General features: G+C 37.3%; 1 protein-coding gene across 6 annotated transcripts in view; it reads right to left on the bottom strand.

Moving 5' to 3' along the window:
- rtn4a (reticulon 4a) overlaps positions 1 to 10,901 on the bottom strand; it is a 48,235-nt gene extending 37,334 nt beyond the window's left edge. For 2 of the 6 annotated variants that reach the window (XM_023294108.3, XM_023294110.3), the window contains exons 1-2: positions 10,175 to 10,887; positions 2,453 to 2,491 (exon numbers count right to left, since the gene is read on the bottom strand). In XM_023294108.3, coding sequence (XP_023149876.2) covers positions 2,453 to 2,491; positions 10,175 to 10,697 — 562 coding nt within the window. In that variant the 5' untranslated portion in view covers positions 10,698 to 10,887. Of the gene's footprint in view, positions 1 to 2,452; positions 2,492 to 10,174 lie in introns of all 6 variants that reach the window. The other 4 variants (XM_023294109.3, XM_023294112.3, XM_023294106.2 and 1 more) reach the window with 3 other exon arrangements.
- Between the last annotated feature and the right edge of the window lie 6,661 nt (positions 10,902 to 17,562).

Below are 17,562 nucleotides of genomic sequence, written 5' to 3'. Positions count from 1 at the left end.
GCTGTTCTTTCCCCATATGGCACTTTCGGAAAAGCAGCACTTTTTTTTTTAATAAATGCACCATTTGTTTATCAGTTATTGATGACAAATCACAACAACATATACCCACACAAAATGGCCTTGTAGTGAGCACAGACATGTGTATGTTCTGTACGGATACCGAATCACGTGACCTAAATATGTAGCAGGCAGTAGGAATTGATGGGACTCAGAAACACCCCCACAATTTCATCAATTGCTCCTTGTATCATTTCTGACGGATAAGTCTTGATGACTCCGCAGCGGTGGATTTGTAGTAGGATCGCAATCATGTGATCGTCAGCAGGCAGCTGATGTAGTGTTCACTTGTTGTCATGGTTACAGTGACACCCTGCCACTATCTCACAATGATAGAGAAATCTTTAACAAATCAGCGGATCCAGACTGTAAGCCACATCACTGCCAAAATCTAATCACTTGGTCCTTGTGTCATTTCTGACTTTCCCTGAAAATTTCATCCAAATCTGTTAGTCTGTTTTTGAGTAATGTTGCGAACAGACAGACGGACAAACATGCATCGATTGACACATAACTCCGCCACGTTCCTTGGCGGAGTAATAGTCCAACATCCAGCGAGTTCATAACTCAGCACACAAACAACCTGAAACACTCCTACAATAAACCAGCTGAGTGGTTTTCCTACACCCTGCAGGTTTTCTGTATTTGTGCAGTAAAAGCAGAAGCATGAGGACTCAGAACTGCAGGTAAACAGAAGCTAAAAAACTGCTGCTGGATGACGCATTGTGTTGAATCTCTAACATATGTCTGAGCTGGGAGGTGAGTCAGTGTGGGAAGTAAAACACCACGAGTCACATTATTTAGTCTGTGTAATATTTCATAACCAAGAGGAGTCATGGTAGAATAAAATACTCTGATTTACTCTTAAATGTTTTTGTGACACTACAGGCATCTGTAGACAAACATAAACTGGTTACATATGCAAGTAAATTTAGAATTATTTTTGTTTATTTATTGTTTATTTGATTTATTTTTCTTCTTTTTTTAAGATTTTCCCTGAGGTAAGATCTCCCAAATCTATTTTAATATTTTCCAGAGGTTTCTCAGGGTACAGGGAGCAACTAAAACCCCTGTTCAGATATTAATTTACTCTCCATCATGATAAAAGAAGTTGAGTTGGAAGCAATATTATCTTTGAAGAAATGTCTAACAATATTGCAAGAATGATAACATTTGTCAATCACAAACAGGAAAAACAGGACTTTCCTGTTTCCCAACTTTTCCAACGAATTGTGTTTGACAAGCAGTTCTTAAACTCATCAAATTAAGCTTAAATAAGTCGATTTTACATCTCATTTAAAAAAAAACTACAAAAATAAAGGATTTGCTCCACATCCTGTAAAAACAAACAAACAAGAAATTCTGTACTTGTGAGCATAACTGAGACGGTATGAAAGACTCCATTACAGACATATTTTCAGATTAACTGCAGGCAGTGTGTATACCATAATAAATAAAGCAAAATAAAACTAAAAACCTGGCAACAAGGGTGCCAGGGAAAACACATTAATAATGGTGGAATACTGATAAATGGCATATATCTCCAAGATAATATTTATTTACACTTATTAAGTCAAGCAGAAGACCTTTCATACCAAAAAAATAATCTTAACTTTTTCTTTTCAGATTTTTTTTCACGTTACAATGGGTTGACACACAACATAAGAAGAGGGTTAAAAATACACAAGTAATCAGAAATTTTACTTCTGTTTCTTGCACACAGATGAGATAAATAAACTTCTGAGGGAGTTCTGGGTCTGATACCAGCTGGAGGAGGATCCCGATCAAACACCGGAACCTGGTTTACCAAGAAAAAACAGCGACACCACCTACGTCTGAGCTCCTCACCTGGTCATCACTGACCTCAGGTATGGAAGAAATGTATGTTGAGTACTCAACATACTGCAACTTATAGCAGCTGCTACTAAACACATTGTGCTGATTAAATATTATTATGACCATGTTCTGCTGCAGAACAAACACAAGTTGGAACAGGGTTACCGAATATTTAGGAAAATTATCCTTTGTCTTCACCCAACATGTCAAGACACGATTCAGATTCGACAAAAGACGATCAAACTGCAGCTGAATTCATTCATGTCATAAGCAGACCTCAATCAGAGAAGCTTAATTAGGGAGCAGATCTAATTAAAAGCCTCCGTTTGATTAAAGCACAGTCGGTCCCACTGAGCAAGGCATTAAACCTCCCTGAGGCAAAAGCAGCAAATCACTGAAGTTAATCAAGAGAATTTATTGTGTGATTCGAGTCAAAAATCTGCCAAAATCACAAGAATTAGAAGTTGATTGATAACATTATAGATTAAAGCTTCAGGGAATCAACTTTAAATGTTAATTTGTGTTGATTTGATTATTGATAACGTGTTTTTTCTGTTACCTCTACTGTCGAGGTTTATCTTCCAGCGATGAAGAAGACCTGCGATTGAACCAACAACAACACATTTAACATTAAACTACAGCCGCAAGTTGGAAACTCATTCAGATTCTTTTAATATATTGACGTTTCTGATTCGCATAAACAACATTTGTCACTATTGGTTTTCTGATTTCTAAAATCCATTATCTAATTTATTATGAAGATATTAGAGATACTTTGGTCGTGTAAAATGGTAAAAGGGTGATAGAGAGTGAATTATGATGGTGCAATAAAAAAAAAAAGTTCTACTGTCACCTCAATGTCACTTCATGAAATCACCAGCAGTTTCATGAGAAGTCACAGTTTGGAATTATAAAGTAAAATTCATCACAGCAGATGATTTTTACAGACACTTCCAGGTCAGACATTACTTCAACCAAAACCTTAAAGTGGTACCTGGAATCGGAGTTGCAGGGTTCCTAAAAGTGTTCCTATCTTTACTTAAGTCCGGATCACGCAACAAAATTCTATCCAAGCTCTATAATGGCATCTTACAGTTGAAACCGACCCACTCAAACAACAGAATTTCAAGTGTATTTGAAGTTTTTTCCACATTTTAGCATCAAAATTCTTCCAAAAATGTCAGAGAGCAAAAAAGAAACCGCTACTTCAAAAGTAACCAATCAAGCTGCAACTACAAGGCAGATGTACAATATTTTACAAACACAAGAACACCAAATTTAAACTTTAAAAAAATGTGAAACAAACATCAAAATTCTGCAAGAGGCAGAAAAATGCCACAACACAACAACAGCGTCATAGCACATTTTAGCTTTCCTGCAAATTGAGATCTCTGTCTGGAGGGCATTAAGAGTCACAGAGGACTTTCTCATGGTGGCCCTGAACCATCTAAGCTCCCACAATGCTTTCTGCTTGCCAACACGCAACTGCTCCTGCTTTTATAATAAAAATATAAACTAATTTACAATAAACAAAAACTAATAAACATTTATAATCTTGTCTTAACAAATATGTGTCAGGCTGAAAACATCTGCAGATCGCTTTAACATTTGTTCAAAGCATCTTCACATTCTCTAGTGGAAAAAAAGTTTCTTTTTTCTTTTTAAAGTAAACTTTTCCAGGACATTTTATCCATCAAACAACACAGAAGACATTTCTGAGTTCCTTCTCCTTTCATTCACAGTTGTTCTGTTTCCATGGAGGTGCAGGAATTTAGTTTGCAGTAAATAATGAGCAAAAAAAAAAGCTAAAAGGGTCCAGAATCAGCCTGGAGGGGTTTTATAAACAGCTGTTTGGACCTCGTTCCTTTCAGGCCTCTTGACGTCTGCAGGGATCAAACCTCCTGATATCTTTGTGAAGGAGCTCGTCTCCTCCCTGAGCTATAAGCGTCTCTCCTGACACTGATATATGACTTCAGGCCGACGTCTCAGCTGCTGCCAGCCTGTAAAATGAAGAACTCAATGTACAATTCCTGCCTGTTTCCAAAGGTGACTCCTTCCTTTATCTATATCTTTGAATATTTCACCTTTTTCATACAGTTTTCCAACCACAGCAGCGTACTTTGGTACCTGCTGTTATTTTAATGACAGATTATTTGCCTCAGTTGCACAATCCTGCTTAAAAGAAACACCTTTTTGAGATTAAAACACACCAAACGCTAATGATATTCAGCAGTTTCTCTGGAAAATGTGCAAACACAAAGCAGACAGGAGTGACGTGACTGTGCTGCATTTCTTTAGGCCTCCAGCAGAACTAAGCCCAGCCTGTAGATGTGCTGAACTGCTGATCCGACTCTGGATGATTTACAGCTGACTGACGGCTGTTCAGGTCCTCAGCTGGGACGCCTGAGGAGGAGAAAACTGGAGTGTGCTGCCAGAACACGACAGACAATAAGATGGTTGAATATTTCTGTTTTTGTTTAAGCAACGCTGAGTCTGAGGTTTGTGGATAATCTTGTTTTAAAGCCGCTCCGATCCATCCTGGAATGATTGTTATTGGCTGATATTTGCTCTAAGAACTGATGATTATTTTCTTAAATGCTTAGAGGATTAATTGTTTTAGATTTAAAAACTAAATACAGTTTACTAGGTAAACTTAGCAAAAACTCATAGTCAAATCTAACAGTTTTTCACTATTTTTCTTTACCGATTAGACAGATTCAACTCCATGACTGATTTAGAGGATGTAGTTTGTGGTGCTGTTGATATCCACTGACAGATGTTTTTATTGTTTTGTCTCCTGCATTTAAAAGAACAAAATCTTGCTGGATTGAAATTGTACCTTTTCTCTTCTTGTATCCAACCTATAATTACTGCATATATTCATATCTTTTAAAGTGCATTTAGTAAAGTTAAGAGCAGATTTTCACCACAAAAACAGCCCATATCAGCCGTGCTTATGAGAAAAAAAACTGCTGCAGCTATTTAGCTATTTACTGCCACTTTACAAAATTTCCTGGTTTTATTAAATTACACATAACTAGTAAAATCACAGAAAAAAATCTCATATTTACCATGAACAACAGACCAAAACTGCTAGAATTGTATGTCCACATCAAAAATCTGTATTTTTTTTACAAATGTTAACTCATTGTTTTAGAACATATCACAATGAAATTACATTATTTTTTACTGTATTTAAGTAAGAAAAAAGTAGGTATTTTACAGATATTTGCCTTTAACTGACAGAAAATCTATGTATATTAATATTAAATTCACATGTATATTTTTAACTGTTATTGTACAGATTTTCCCCGTCACAATATCTAGTAAAAATCACAGAAAAAGTATTAATTTGCATGTTCATTGTTAAAAAAAAAAAAAAAAAAAAACTGCATGATGTCTACAACAAAATGTGTATTTTTACAAGCGTAATTTGTTTGATTGTATTTAAATGTGCTAAAATTAGAATGATTTTACAGATACAGTACTGGTTTTCACATGTAAGAATAACTGCATATTAAAAGCTGAAAAATGTATCATATTATTTTAAGTATTGCTCTACAAATATTCTCTGATATGGTAAATTCCAGATAATATATAGTAAAATCACAGAAGTGCTTGTTTAAATGCTGAAAAAACAGGCCAACGCCATAATTGTTTTCCACATCAAAAATCTGCATTTTTACAAACAGTAATAGCTATTCTGCAATGTTTGACTATAAAATTAAACTGTTTACTGTGTTTAAATCTACTAAAAAATATCATTATTTTACAGATATTTGCCATTATCTGACAGAAAATCTATGTATATTAATATTAAACCTACATGAATAGTTTCAACTGTTATTTTACCCATTTTCACAGCTTTGTTAAATTACAGACAATATCTAGTAAAAATCACAGTTAAAAGTATTAAACTGCATGTTTTCGGTAAAAAAAAAAATACTGTACATAATGTCTATCTGTATTTTTACAAACGGTAATTTGTTCTTTTGCAACATTTGATTGCAAAGTTACAGTTTTACAGAAAAAAGTAGGTATTTTACAGATATTTGCCATTATTTGTCAGAAAATCTATGTATATTAATATTAAATCTATATGAATAGTTTCAACTATTATTTTACTGATTTTTCCGGTTTTGTTTTATTACAGACAATATCTAGTAAAAATCACAGTAAAAACTATTAAATTGCAAGTTTACTGTAAGAAAAAAAAACTTTGCATGACGTCTACATCAAAAATCTGTAAAATTAAACTGTTTAACGTATTGAAATCTATTAAAAATATCACTATTTTGCAGATATTTGCCATAAGTTTCATCATTTTTACAGTTTTTAACATTAAATTACTGTTCATTACAGTATTTTTTTGGCTTCATTGCTGCTAGAGTTTCACAGAATATTCTCTATAGTGTACTTTCTGCTCCTCAAATCCACGGGTTAACTTGAGCGGATAAGATGTCTGGTTTAGTTTTTGGAATTAAGGCCCTGAAATGTGCATCAGTGTGAAGAATCAGACTAATGCCGCAAAGTATCACGTTTCATCCTGCAGCTCTGGAAATCTCTGGGAGCGATAAGAGTTGAGATTTAAACCAGATTAACATGTGGTTCTGATCACACTCAGGCAGCTGAAACATTTAACCTGCTAATGTGTCGTCTTCAACGCAGAACAACAACAACACTGAGCTTTAAGCTAAGTCTCCATCTAATCCACCTGAACGCATCACCAGCTCTCCACAAACACACTCTGACGGATGTAGGTGACCCAAAAATAAGATGTAGGCCGGCGGTGATCTCCGAGGTCCAGACAATCAGCCGGCCTGCCAGTCACGGTCTCCGACGGCGACGGCCGAGACTCGCCTCACACACCTTTGTTACCGTGACGACACAAGTCTGTGTGATGTTCAGTCACAGCGGGTCTCTTATTCATTTCAAGCAAAAATAATAAAAGAAAAATTAAATCTGTTTATTTCAGCATCTCAAAACTGAGTATTTGCTGCTTTTCTTCATTGTTCATCGCTGTAAACTGAATATTTTTAGGTCTGAGGAACAAAACAAGACATCTGATGGCATCAACTTTCCCCCAGCAGCTATTTGTGACTTTTTATAAACCAATCAATTTATTGAAAAAAATGGCTGAATATTAACATGCATTAACCCTATTGTAAAAAACGTTAAATATTTGCAGATTTCTGTGTTTCAAAACAGAAAATTTGCTCTTTTTCTTTGTCATTTATAGCTGTAAAGTGATTATTTTTAGCACATTTGAAAGATATAAAATTAACCTTAGCAGCTTTTTTTGTCATTTTATAAACCAAACAAATAATCAATTAATTGAATAAATACTGCTTAATATTGACGTACATTAATTCTTTAAGTCATTTGTCAGGCAAACAGCAAAAAGCTTTTATATCTACAGATTTCAGCTTCTAGAAGCTGAATATTTGCAGCTTTTTTATTGACTATTGCTGCAAATGGAATATGTTTAGGTAAATATTTACTAATTTCTGTCTCAAAACAGAAAACTTGCTGTTTTTCCTCTTTCATTTACCGCTGTAAATTGATTATTTTCAGCTTTTAGCACATTTGAAAGGCATAAAATTAACCTTAGCAGCTATTTATGACATTTTAAAACCAAAATTAATCAATTCATTTAATAAATACTACTTAATAGTAGCGTACATTAATTCATCGAGTCATTTTTCAGGCAAATACAGTGAAAAGCTTATATAGCTGCAGATTTTAGCCTCTGAAAACAGCTTTTCTTTTCCCTTGCTGTTTTTCTTTGTCATTCATTGCTGTAAACTGAGTATTTTTGACTTTTAGCACGTCTGAAAGACATTAAATTTGCCTTGGCAGCTATTTTTATTGTTTCATAAGCCAAACAATCAATTTAGTGAAAAGAAAATGAAATTATTATTTTATTTATCAAGTACTCTATCAATAAAACTCTCAAGTCATTTTCCTAACAAAAAAATGGCAGATTTCAGCATTTCAGAACAGATATTTACTGCATTTATTGATCATTTATCACTTCAAACTGAATATTTGTAGGTTTTTGTACAAAACAAGACTTTGGGAAAAACTGATTGATATTTTTAATCCATTTTCTGACTAATAAACCAAACAACTAATAAATTAATCATGAAAAGTGATCGCCAGATTTATCAACAATAAAATTAATTGTGTATTTTAGTTTATACTGATCTGATTAGTTGCTAAGCTGTAATTTATTTATATTTTACTGTGTCAAATGATTAACACACATTATTCCACTATAGAGGAATTGTAAGGCTGCAAGAGATGACTAGTTTTGTTATTATCAATACTTCTGACAGCTACTTTCCGATTAAACCAATCTAAGACAACATTAAACCCCACAAAATTTGAGTTTACAACTAGAGAAAACTGAGAAGCTGCTCTCAGATTTTTGTTTCGCATTTTTTAAATCAATCAAACTTTATTTATGTGGCACAAGTCTTACAGTAAATTTAACTCCAAGTGTTGAACATTCGGAGTTAATAAAAAGTGCTGCCTGGGTCCTGTTCGGCTGATGAAACGCTGAAACGGTCATGTTTTACGGAGTTTAATGACAGATTTGTGTGTCAGTAGTGCGATAAACGTGACAGACGTCTACAGTGATGGAAAGATTCACTGCATGTCTGTCTTTTGTTCAGGCTGTTTGCTATAACTGGAGCTGGTGGTTTTATCCTCCTCCATCAGTGGCCTTGTCAGCAGCCCCACCCAGCCTCTGCTGCTGGAGGATCAGGCCTGTTTACTTGCTGTCTGACACAGCTCAGCATACAACAACAACAACAGCAGATCCAAACATGCACCTCTGGAATTAGCATCAGTCCAAACGTTACACAAACACCACTTGAGGAGCCTCCAAGACTGAGAGGGCAGCTGGTCTATGGAGATACAGGCCTGTGGAGCTCAGCTGGTCCCAGGTTTGGGGTGTTGGTTCTGGTGGAGACGGTTCCGGTGGGCGGACGGGTGTGAATGAGTGAATTCTGGATGATACAATAACGCGTACACAGCTGATTGAAGGTGCTGGAGCCGGCTGAGGGAGCGGCGTGGACAGGCAGGGAAGCCGACAGGGAGTGGACGCAGAGCGGATTCCTTTGTTGTGACTAAGCTGTGCTAACCGCTGCTGCTTCCATTATCGGACATGTGCTCATCCGCCACGCTGCTTCTTTTACAAATTCGACAGTCGAACCAGTTAAAATAAAACAATTTCACATAGCTTGATCTGGGTTATAATTCACATTAAGAGATTTTATGTTGGTAAATTAACATGCTAGCTTACATAGGAGCACTGGAGTCAATCTGACAGCAGAAACTGGACACCATCGTATGTTTTTCTTGCTCTTTCAGATTATATTTCAGTGAAACCATATAGGTTTGATACATAATATGTACTCATTGTTTTTTTTGTTTGTTTTTTTTTTTTGCTTGTTTTGTGAGGAAAAACAAAAAACAGGCGCGTCCGATAATGGAACTAGCGTGACAACTACCGTTAGCAGCGGACACGCAGCGGGGAGAGGCACCGAGCAGATGGGCGCTGCTCGGTCTGCCTCAATAATCACACCCAAAACGGGGAAATCGGCCAAACATATCTCCGTTAAACGTTATTTTGAAGCCCCGGACCGGCTCCAGGTTACCGGAGCGGGCTGTCGCTGGAGGCTAAATGCGGCAATAATCGCCACCTCATCCAAGCAACAGTTAACGCTTCCTGCCGTGTGTCAGAGAAAACAGGTGGGCCGCATCACCACCGCACAGCTCACCGGGGGCTCAGCTGGGAGATCCGCCCGCAGAAATACACACAAAAACATCTGATTTAGTCTTATTTTTCTGACTACATCTACCCGTGTGCTTTAAAATGAGCTTTTCCCCATTACGGAGAACCGAAGCAGCCGGTGAGCCTCATGACCATCCGCTCCCCTCGGGGTAGCATCACTAGCCGGCTAACCGGCTAACCTTTACCGGCCACAAATATCACCAACCTGGATAAAATTAACACTATTTGGTTTGAATTAACACATATGGGTGATTAAAGTTGGTTTAAACCCACAAAAGGCAGCACTTCAGCCCGTTTTTGTCACCCAGCGTGTCGGTGTGTGGACATGATGCTAACCGCCTCAGCTGCACACAAACTGGTAAAATGGAAAACAACGTTCAAATCCACTTTAACTCGATTTCACTCGGAAAAATGTAATTTTTCTGCTTTAAAACCTACAAAAACGTTGATATGTCGACGTTTTTCCGCTCAGATACTTACATGCTGCTGGAGCCGGAGGTTCCTCTGTCACCGCAGGTTGCTCTGCTACCTCTGCGGGGGCTGGGGCTGCTGTCCGGGGTTCAGCCGCTGGGAGGGCGTCACTCTCGGGGGCAGGTTCTGGCTCGGGGGCAGCCGGTGCGATCTTTGTGCTCTCCGGTTCGGCTTTGGGTGCGACGACTTGGGGCTCAGGCTCGGGAACAAAAGGAGATGACGTGGTGGAGTCTGGGATTTCGGGCTCCGGTTCGGGTTCCCTCACCTCTGGCACCGGTGTGTGTTCGGGCTCCGGTAACGTGACGAGCTCCTCCGGGGGAATGAAGGAAGTTTCTGTTGACTCGTGTGGCGCACTATCTTCAGCTATGTGCCGCTCCAGGGCGTCCTGAGCCCCGCCGACCAAGTCTACAATGTCATCCACGCTGAAGAGGTCCTGCTTGGGCTCGGGGTCCGGCTCGGCCTGGTAGTGGTGGACCTCCTCGTTGAACATGGGGGTGGTGGAAGACACTTGCTGCTCCTCGCTGTCTGCCATTTTTTTATGTTTTCGTTCGTGCAAATTGTCTTCTGATGTGTAAAAAAAAAAAAGTTTCAGATCCGGAAACTCTTAAGCTCCTGCTTGCAAACTTCCCCCGGGGAGAGCTGTGAAACCGCACCGGTGCGTCTGCCTCTGACACCGGACAAAGTCGTACAAATGCGCGGCTCGACAGTCACCACAGAGTCGAACCCGAGCCCCAGATGGAAGTTGAGAAAGGGAAGTGGGCCAACTCCGCTGACCAATCACCGGCCGCTTGACCCCTGACTGACACCGGCTGTGGCCAACCAGAGGGCGCAAAAAAAAGGCGTGGGGGCGTAGCGGGGCACCTCCACCGTAAAACACCCCTAAAGTTTAGGAGGAGCAGAAAGTTGAGTCAGTCCTTCTCTGACATAACTTCTGGTCCAGCGAGGCACTTTTTACATAACACTGACTTGTAGCTGACTCCTCCTGCCTCCACTGTACTGCAGCTCTGAAGGAGAACTGCTAGAACCAAAGGGGAGACTGGGTAAAGTACATATAGTTCAACAACAGATACTACATTGATCCTCCAAGGAAATTCAAGTGTGTGATCGATTTTGAACCAGGCACATAAGAGAACATTTAGGTGAACATCTGAGTGTAAAGCAGTGAAAACAGAAAAACAAAGAAATACGCAAAATAGCCACAAAGAGACACAAAACAACAAACACAAGGAAGTGACACGAACCCAACACAAACATCTACAAAGCTACAAAAATCCACAAAACAACTACTAAACACACAAAACTACCACAAAGAGACACAAAATTACAACAAAGAGCAACGAAACAACCCCAAAGTGACATTTAACCACCACAGTGAGACACAGAACATCTACAGAGACAAAATGTACCATTAGACCTAAAATACCTACAGAGACAAAGAAACAACCACAAAGACATAAAAAAGCCATCATAAAGGGACACCAACCCAACACAGAGACACAAACATCAACAAAGACACTCAAAATCTCTACAAAAATACACAAGATAACTACTAAACACACAAAACTACCACAAAGAGACACAAAATTACAACAAAGACCAACAAAACAACTACGTGACAAACTCTCACAGAGACAGAACATCTACAAAGAAACAAAATCTATCATTAGACCCAAAATATCTACAAAGAGATAGAAAACAGCCACAAATACATAAAAAAACTACCATAAAGTAACACAAACCCAACACACAGAGACTCAAATCTCTACAAAAATATACAAAATACCTACTAAACATAAAAAACAACTACAAAGACACACAAAACTACAACAAAGGCCAACAAAACAACTACAAAGTGACATTAAACCACCACCACAGAGAGACACAAAACATCTACACAATTATAAAGTCTACCGTTAGACCCAAAATATCTACAAAAGGACACAAAACTACCACAAGCTGACACAAAATAACCACAAAAAGACACAAAACTAAAAAAAAAACCCAGAACCACCACAGAGAGACGTAAAACATCTACAACACAAAATCTACCAAGAGACACAAAATATCTACAGAGACACAAAACAACAACAAAAAAAACACACAGCCACAGAGAGATGTAATATATCTACAAAAAGACAAAAAATATATCTATAGACTGACAAAAAATCACCACAAAGAGAACAAAACAACTACAAAGATACACAAAATGACCACAAAGAAACACTGAACTGTCATCAGAGATACAACAACCACAGAGACTTATCATGTCTACCAAGAGACAAAAATATCTACAAGACTGACATAAAATGACCACCAAGAGAAATGAAATGACTACAAAGAGACACAAAAACTAACCATAAAGTGACACTAAACCAATACAGAGACAGAAACACCTACAAAAACACACAAAACAGCTACAAAGACACACAAAATGCTTACAAAGAGTCACAAAATACTTGTAGAGATACAAAAAACAATCATAAAGTGATACTAAACCACCACAAAAAGATACAGAATATCTATCAGGAAACACAAAACAATCACAAAAAGACACAAAATAAGCACCAAAAATACGCAAATTAACTACTAAAAGACAAAAAAATATACAAAGATGCAAATTACCAAAAAGAGACACAAAACAACTACAGAAATGCAAAATACTGATAAATATACCCAAACTGTCTCAAAAACAACAAAAAAAGGACAACATAGGGACACAAAACAACTACAAAAAGACATGAAACAGCTACAAAAAGACACAAAGTAACCACAAAAAATATATAAATCAACTACGAAGAGACACAAAATATATACAAAGATGCAAATGACCAGAAAGAATCAAAATGACTACATAGGGACAAAAAACAACTACAAAAAGACCCAAACCACTACAAAAAGAGACAAAATGACCACAAAGATACAAAACATGAAGTGATAACACAAAAAAAACAGGAGAAACAGAAAAGCAGAAATAGGTTATCAGGGTAAGATGTTTTAAATTGATAATGGTGTTGATGTGTTTTAATCTATAACAAGACATAATTTGTACTGATCACATGTTTAATATTGAACCTGGACACGTAGATACACCTGGATGTTGTGATTCCTGGTCAGAAAGAGTAAAAAATATTCTGTATTTATTTTTTATTTGCAATCCAAGCTGTCAGAGTGCAGCTTAAGTGCAACATTTCCTTCCAGAGTCCAGTTAAGCAGAAGTATAAGGCAGCACAAAGAGGAAATAAGTCAGTTTCCACCACACACAAACGTGTAGGTAACATATCTGTGAACTGAGGATGACTAATCGCAGGTGTAACAGCTCAGAAATGATGCGTTCAGGCCACGTGGGATATGTAATTTAATGTTAGCTCCTCTAGTTCTAAAACTTGTATGAGATTTTACATCACCATGCTTGCTCACTTTAGCGTAGCTGTGATAAATCCTAGTTTTTCTGCAAGAGACCATTAGCTGCTTCAGAAACGGTAAAACTGTGGACGGAAGCTTGAAGATGCAGAGGAGCTGAGCTTCAGTCCAACATATAGAGTTACACTGCATACTGATGACAGGCCCCATGCTATATATACACCAGAATATATATGTCTGCTGTATTTATGGCTGCTGCAGAGATAGAGCGGCAACACGTAATAATATGTCAGGGATGGAGACAGGAGGGAGGATGAAATGTCTCTTTACCGAAATCTGGTCTGTGTTAGTCAGATACGATTGACCAGCTTTGATTGATTATTTGTTAAAGGTAGAATTTAACAGCTTTTAGTTACACTGGATCACATTTAACTGGTGTGACACTCTAAATGTTTAAGCAACTCATTTGGTGTTGTAAATATGAAACTGCCAAACAGAACAGAAGCTAGCAGAACAGACGGTACCATAACAAAAGCTAATAGAACTGAAGCTAGTGGAACAGAGGGTACTATAAAAAATATATATATATATCAGAACAGAAGCTAACAGAACATAAGCAGACAGAATAGAAAATACCACAACAAAACCTAGCAGAATTGAAGCTAGCAGAACCGAGTAGAATAGAATAGAAGGTACCGTCACAAAAATTAACAAAACTGAAGCTAACAGAATTGAAGGTACATAACAAAAGTTAACAGTACTGAGGACAATTTAACAGAAGCTAGAAGAATAGAAAATACCATAACAAAAGCTAAAAGGGAGAAAAGCTAACAGAACTAATGCTAACAGGAAAGCCTAATGAAATAGAAGCTAGCACGACAAAAGCTAGAGGAATTCAAGCAAATGAAACAGAGGCTAAGCAAACAGAAGGAGGCAATGCAAAAGAAAATAAATTAAAGTTAAAAGAACTGTATCAAAAGAAAAGAGCAGTGGGAGAATAGCCTGCTGATGGTAAGTTTAAGGCACAGAGGCAAACAAAACTGACAAACAAGCTATAGAAACAAAAGCTAATGGAACAAGAGTTAAATGAACTGAAGCTAGTGTAGACGCTAATAAAACAGAGGCTAATGCAATAAAACCTTATTGAACAGAGGCTAGCAAAATACAACAAAACACAGGATAAAGCAACAGAAGGTAATGCATCTAAGCTAAAGTAATAGTAAATACTGAGACTAAAGCAAAATAACTTAACATAAGAAGACATTTTTATGATAATTGTTGGTACAGAAATTTCCATTTTCAGTGTGACAAAATCCCCTTTTGTCAGGGCATAACACTTCTTGTCAATGACACTAATTGTGCTTTCACAGTGTTTAGCATTTTGCAGTAAAGTGGAACTCAATACCTTTGTTTTAGCAGTAATCTAGCACTTCAGCTAGCTAGTTAGCTTCAGGTTCCTGTGCGTCTTCGCTGGAAATGTGAATTTGACTGTACTGCTGTGAAAAGCTGCACATCAACATGAATGAACATAAAATCATAGAGAGAGAGTTGAGTAATTAAGGGGAAACTCGTCACTACGACTGCTACAAATGTGTCTGAAACCTCAGGCAGAGCAAAAAGGGGATTTTATGAGTCAAGATTTACTCTCATACAGAGAAACCTAACTGTCACAGTCCGAAAGCAGAAAAACACTGAAAGTAGCTCAGAGAATCTGAGAGTTGGCTGTTTGAAGCTCATGTTTGTGGTTTTGTTGGAAAACTTCAGCAACCAACTGAAAAAAAGACCTGTAATTCAGATCTGAATAAAGCACTTACATATTTAAGGGACAGTCATTGCTAATTAGCTTAGATTTACAATAATGTGTTGTCTCATTTATCTATGATATAAATCTGTGTAAGTAAACAGTACAATAAATGTAATACCCAAAAACATTCCAGCTCAGTCTGAGTCATCTTTTGTATTGTGTGTGTACAAGTAATCAAATAAATACATTTACATAATTAAATCATTTTATTTAAATGTCCCCTCATTTATTGTATGTATGTAAGTGTACCAAATGTGTTGAAGTAAGATCTTTTTAAAACCACAGAGAGGCCCAGGAGGTCAGGGGGGCCCTGGATCGAGTGTCTGTTTAAAGTAATGTTTCGTGTGGGAAAGCTGGATATACAAAACATCTACAAAAAGATCAAAAACAACCAGGAAGAGAAAGCAAATTATGTAAAAATTCACAGAATTAAAAAGAATAAAGTATAAACTACAAAGAAAGACAAACCAATTGCAAAGACACAAATCATCTATAAACAGAAAATGAGTCCAAAGAGACACTAAGAAAGGACAAAGTGACACAGAAACTACCACATGGAGACACAGAATGCCTGTGGAGAGACAAAAAACAACCTCAAGGAAACAAAAAATATCAACACAGATACAAAGCTACCACAACAAGTCAATAAAGCACTACAAAGACAGACAAGGTGACCACCTACACACAAATTATCTGCAAAGGGACACAAACCAACCGCAAAATGAAAAATATCCACAGAGACCAAAATTGACTACAAAGACACACAAAACAAGTACAAAGAGGCAGAAAAACAACCACAGAGATACAAAACAACCACAAAAAGACACATAACAACCACAAAGAGACACAAAGTGACGACAAAAAAACGCAAAATATCAACAAAGACACGCACAAAACATCCTCAAAGACACAAACATCCACAAAGAAATGTAAAATGACTACACAAGTGACACAAAATGACACAAAAAGACACAAACTGACCACAGACAGTGAGAAGAGGACAACAAAGGACACTAAAACCACAGTGAGACACAATCCTATCAACAGGCAGAGAATATACCACTCTGGAGCTACGTTTCTTCTTTTGTGTGTCCACAGAGACACTGCAGTGATGTCATCTCAGTGTTTGTCAGCTGATTGGACACTGACCAGCAGGTGAGTCACCTTCAACAGGTGAGTCACAGTCATGTGACCTGATGTCCATTTAGTTTGAGTCATTTCATGTGACTGAGTTTTGCTGAATCATTTGAACAGTTATTGAAGTTGAAAGCAGAAATGTGTCTTTGTTGAGCAGCTAAGAAACTATGAACTGCTGCTTTAATCTGTAACGGCCCGTCGACAATGAAAATCTTTTATGTTGCTGCAACTGTCAGATAAATGTTGTCAACAATGGCGCTGTAGAAAGACTTCAAACCTCCAGTGAAACAGTGAGTATGAATAGTGAAGCTGATAAAATCCGGTTGACTGTTTGTGTTTATGTGAAGACTGTTGACATTAATCAGCTGACTGTTATGTTGATAATATTACATTAGCTTAGCGTTGATAAATGTGTTTATGCTGTCTGCAGTTTGATCACAAAGAGACATAAAGTAACCAGTAAGAGGAACAAAAGGACTATAGAAACACATGAAACAACTATGAAGAGACACTAAATATCTACAAGAAACACAAAACAGCCACAAAGACACATGAACAATGACAAAGACACACAAGACAGCCATGAAGACATATAACAATATAATTATAAAAAGACACAAAATTACAATAAAAAGACACAAGACAATCAGTGAAAGACAAAACAACAAAGACAGACAAAGTGACTGCAAAAAGACCCAAAACAACCACAAAAAATAGACCAAAAAAAGCTACAAAGAGGCACAAAATGACCACAAAGAGGTACAAAATGACCAAAGGATCCAAAAGACAAAAGACCCAAAACAACCACAAAAAGACACCAGAATATCCACAAAGACAAAAAAAATGACTACAAAAGCCACAACACATCTACAAGTAATTACAAAATGACTACAAAAAACACAAAACCACCACAAAAAACCCCAAACAACCACAGAGACAAACTATCAACAGAGATGCAAAATAACCTTAAAAAGACTACACACCAAAAAAGATGGACAAAAGTCACAAATAGAACAACCACAACCACAAAAACACACATAACAACCATAAAAGATCCAAAACAATCATAAAGAGACACAAGTTTACAATAAAAAGA

Source organism: Amphiprion ocellaris, chromosome 16, assembly GCF_022539595.1.
Source record: "Amphiprion ocellaris isolate individual 3 ecotype Okinawa chromosome 16, ASM2253959v1, whole genome shotgun sequence".
Lineage (NCBI taxonomy): Eukaryota > Metazoa > Chordata > Actinopteri > Pomacentridae > Amphiprion > Amphiprion ocellaris.
Note: the sequence above shows the minus strand (reverse complement) of the source record. Positions and strands in the feature narration are given on the sequence as shown.